The following is a 2,642-nucleotide window of genomic DNA, read 5'->3' as shown; positions in this document are numbered from 1 at the left end:
TTTTTTTTTTTTTTTTTGGTCAAATACACCAGTTATATAGTTTAGTTTTCAAATTTCCCTACTTGATAGATGTATGTGGAAGTTCCACATGTATCATGTTGTAGCTGGTTTAATCTGGTTTTGGAATAACCGACATGTCCCGTAACCAAACAATTAGCTTTCGGTTTACAAAACTTGGAAGAAACTTTGGGCCTGGGCTTAAGATTTTCTCACCCGTTTGTTTTCAATTTTTCCAGGAGAAAAAAAAAACCAGAAGCGGAAACGAGATCTAGCACAGACCTCTCTCGTGTTGCCGTCGCCGGAGAAGACAGCTACGAACGAAGCAAGAAGCTTCATAAAACCCTAAATCGATCGAGTTTCTCAAATTCCGTTGAAGAACAAAAACAAGATGAACATTTTCAGATTAGCCGGTGATATGACTCACCTAGCTAGTGTTCTTGTCTTGCTTCTCAAGATCCACACCATCAAATCCTGCGCCGGTATGTTCCATTTCGAGAATCAAATCCTTTTGAAATAAAAAATGTTATTTTATGATTTGGGTTTTGTATGTATGTTTAGTGAGTATCATCATCGCCTTTGGTTTTGGGAATTTCGCAGGTGTTTCACTAAAGACTCAAGAACTCTATGCCATTGTCTTCGCGACTCGATATTTAGATATCTTTACGAGTTTCTATTCAATCTACAACACTCTTATGAAGTTGATATTCTTAGGAAGTTCGTTTTCGATAGTTTGGTACATGAGGTACCATAAGACTGTTCCTAGGACTTATGATAGGGAGCAAGATACGTTTCGTCATTGGTTCCTTGTGCTTCCCTGCTTACTCTTGGCTCTTTTGATTCATGAAAAGTTTACCTTTCTTGAGGTTTGTTCTTCTTTCTCGCCACAACACTTTATATTGCATTCTCTTTTTCAAGGTAGGTGTTATTATTTCACTTCCTTCTCTATAATAATTTCTTTCTTTCAGGTCCTGTGGACTTTTTCATTGTACTTGGAGGCTGTTGCTATACTTCCTCAGCTTGTTCTACTGCAGAGGACTAGAAATATCGACAACTTGACAGGACAATACATATTTCTCCTCGGGTATACATATCTCTCTTGTTGACTAGTTTCATTTCTATCCTATTCACTTTGCTGACATCTCACATCTGTGTCTCTTTATACTCTAAGTAAGCTTCATATTTGATATACAATTTGATGTCGTCTTTGTTGCAGGGGATACCGAGGACTCTACATCCTCAACTGGATCTACCGTTACTTCACTGAACCACACTTTGTTCACTGGATAAGTATGACTACTTACCTCCCTCAAAGTTCTTTGTCAAGTCCCCAGTTGTGCACATTAAAAGCATCTCTTGTTATGTTTGTGCCTACTTAGATTAGTGAACTTCTTACTGCATAACATGACATGCTCAAGAATTACAGTTTTTCTTTTTAGTTTCTGTTGCGTTTGTCGATAATTCGGTGACACAATTCAACTGAATTCATTTTGACATTTTGTTGTGTTATTTCGTAGCATGGATCGCTGGGCTCGTTCAGACATTGCTATACGCTGATTTCTTCTACTACTACTTCCAAAGGTAACACATATTTCCATCTTTGGCCTCTTTGTTCCTGAAATAAACTCACACTTGCCTAAATGGTTTGGATTAATCATAATACACAGCTGGAAAAACAATAAAAAGCTGCAGCTACCAGCTTAGTCTCTAATTTATTTCGATGCTTTGGGAAACAAATTTGGTTATAGCCCACGAGGAGTTTGGGATTATAGAAGAGAAAGCTTATATAGAATGTGTAAACTCTTCATCTCTCTAACTTGTTAAGTTTGTTGTACTTCTCAAAACTGTATTTGTTCTCCTTCAAGATTAGTAGTGGTGTAAGTTTATTTTTATATATGGAACAATAAACATGATTTTGAATGCTCTCAAATATAAATAGTTAATTTGTTGGAGTATCCTCTTCTCATGTATCTACTCGCGATTTCAGCATTCTGTTTGTGTGTCCTTCAAGTCCGTCCAAGACTAATTTTACGATAAAGTATATAATATCTGTTATCAAACGAATATGATATGTTAACGACTAACAAGAACGAACTAATATGTATGTTCTTGAAATTAACCAAATGCTTTTTAAGCATCAAACTAGTCTCTCTCGGCCACTCCATTCCACACCATTCTATTTGAGAAACGAAAAGACATCAGTGTTTATTATTATTTATTTGATAGATGTATCATGAAATTAAATTTATATATATATATATATATATATATAAAGTATTTTTAAAAATACTATTAACCAAGACATGACACGGACCTTCATCTAATTTTTTTTTTGTTTGAATGAATGTTAAATTTTATTCAGATCAAAAAAGCCTTTGTACAATGAATCTATATATACATTTTCAGTACATTTTGGGTTTTATCCTTTTATTTGTTTTTATTTACAAAGTTAATCCCTACAAAATTTCCAAAAATAGTATTACTTCAGATTTTGTTTCCTAAATATTTTACATTCCATTTCAACTAAAAAATGACAGCAAAATCAATACGGAAACATAATCTATAATATATTTAACTACATATTTTCTATTATGTTTTGAAGATATTTCTCCTTTTGTTTTCCAAAACCTGTTAGCTTTGATTCT

The 2,642-nt window shown here is 34.0% G+C and overlaps 1 protein-coding gene across 1 annotated transcript; it reads left to right on the top strand.

The window, feature by feature from the left end:
• Positions 217-1,967, top strand: LOC104732438 (ER lumen protein-retaining receptor B-like). The gene is made up of 6 exons (XM_010451980.2): positions 217-479; positions 598-863; positions 966-1,081; positions 1,214-1,287; positions 1,515-1,578; positions 1,665-1,967. The coding sequence occupies exons 1-6, from the start codon at positions 389-391 to the stop codon at positions 1,699-1,701; spliced, it is 648 nt and encodes a 215-aa protein (XP_010450282.1). The 5' UTR covers positions 217-388; the 3' UTR covers positions 1,702-1,967.

This window comes from Camelina sativa, chromosome 12 (assembly GCF_000633955.1).
Source record: "Camelina sativa cultivar DH55 chromosome 12, Cs, whole genome shotgun sequence".
Classification (NCBI taxonomy): domain Eukaryota; kingdom Viridiplantae; phylum Streptophyta; class Magnoliopsida; order Brassicales; family Brassicaceae; genus Camelina; species Camelina sativa.
Note: the sequence above shows the minus strand (reverse complement) of the source record. Positions and strands in the feature narration are given on the sequence as shown.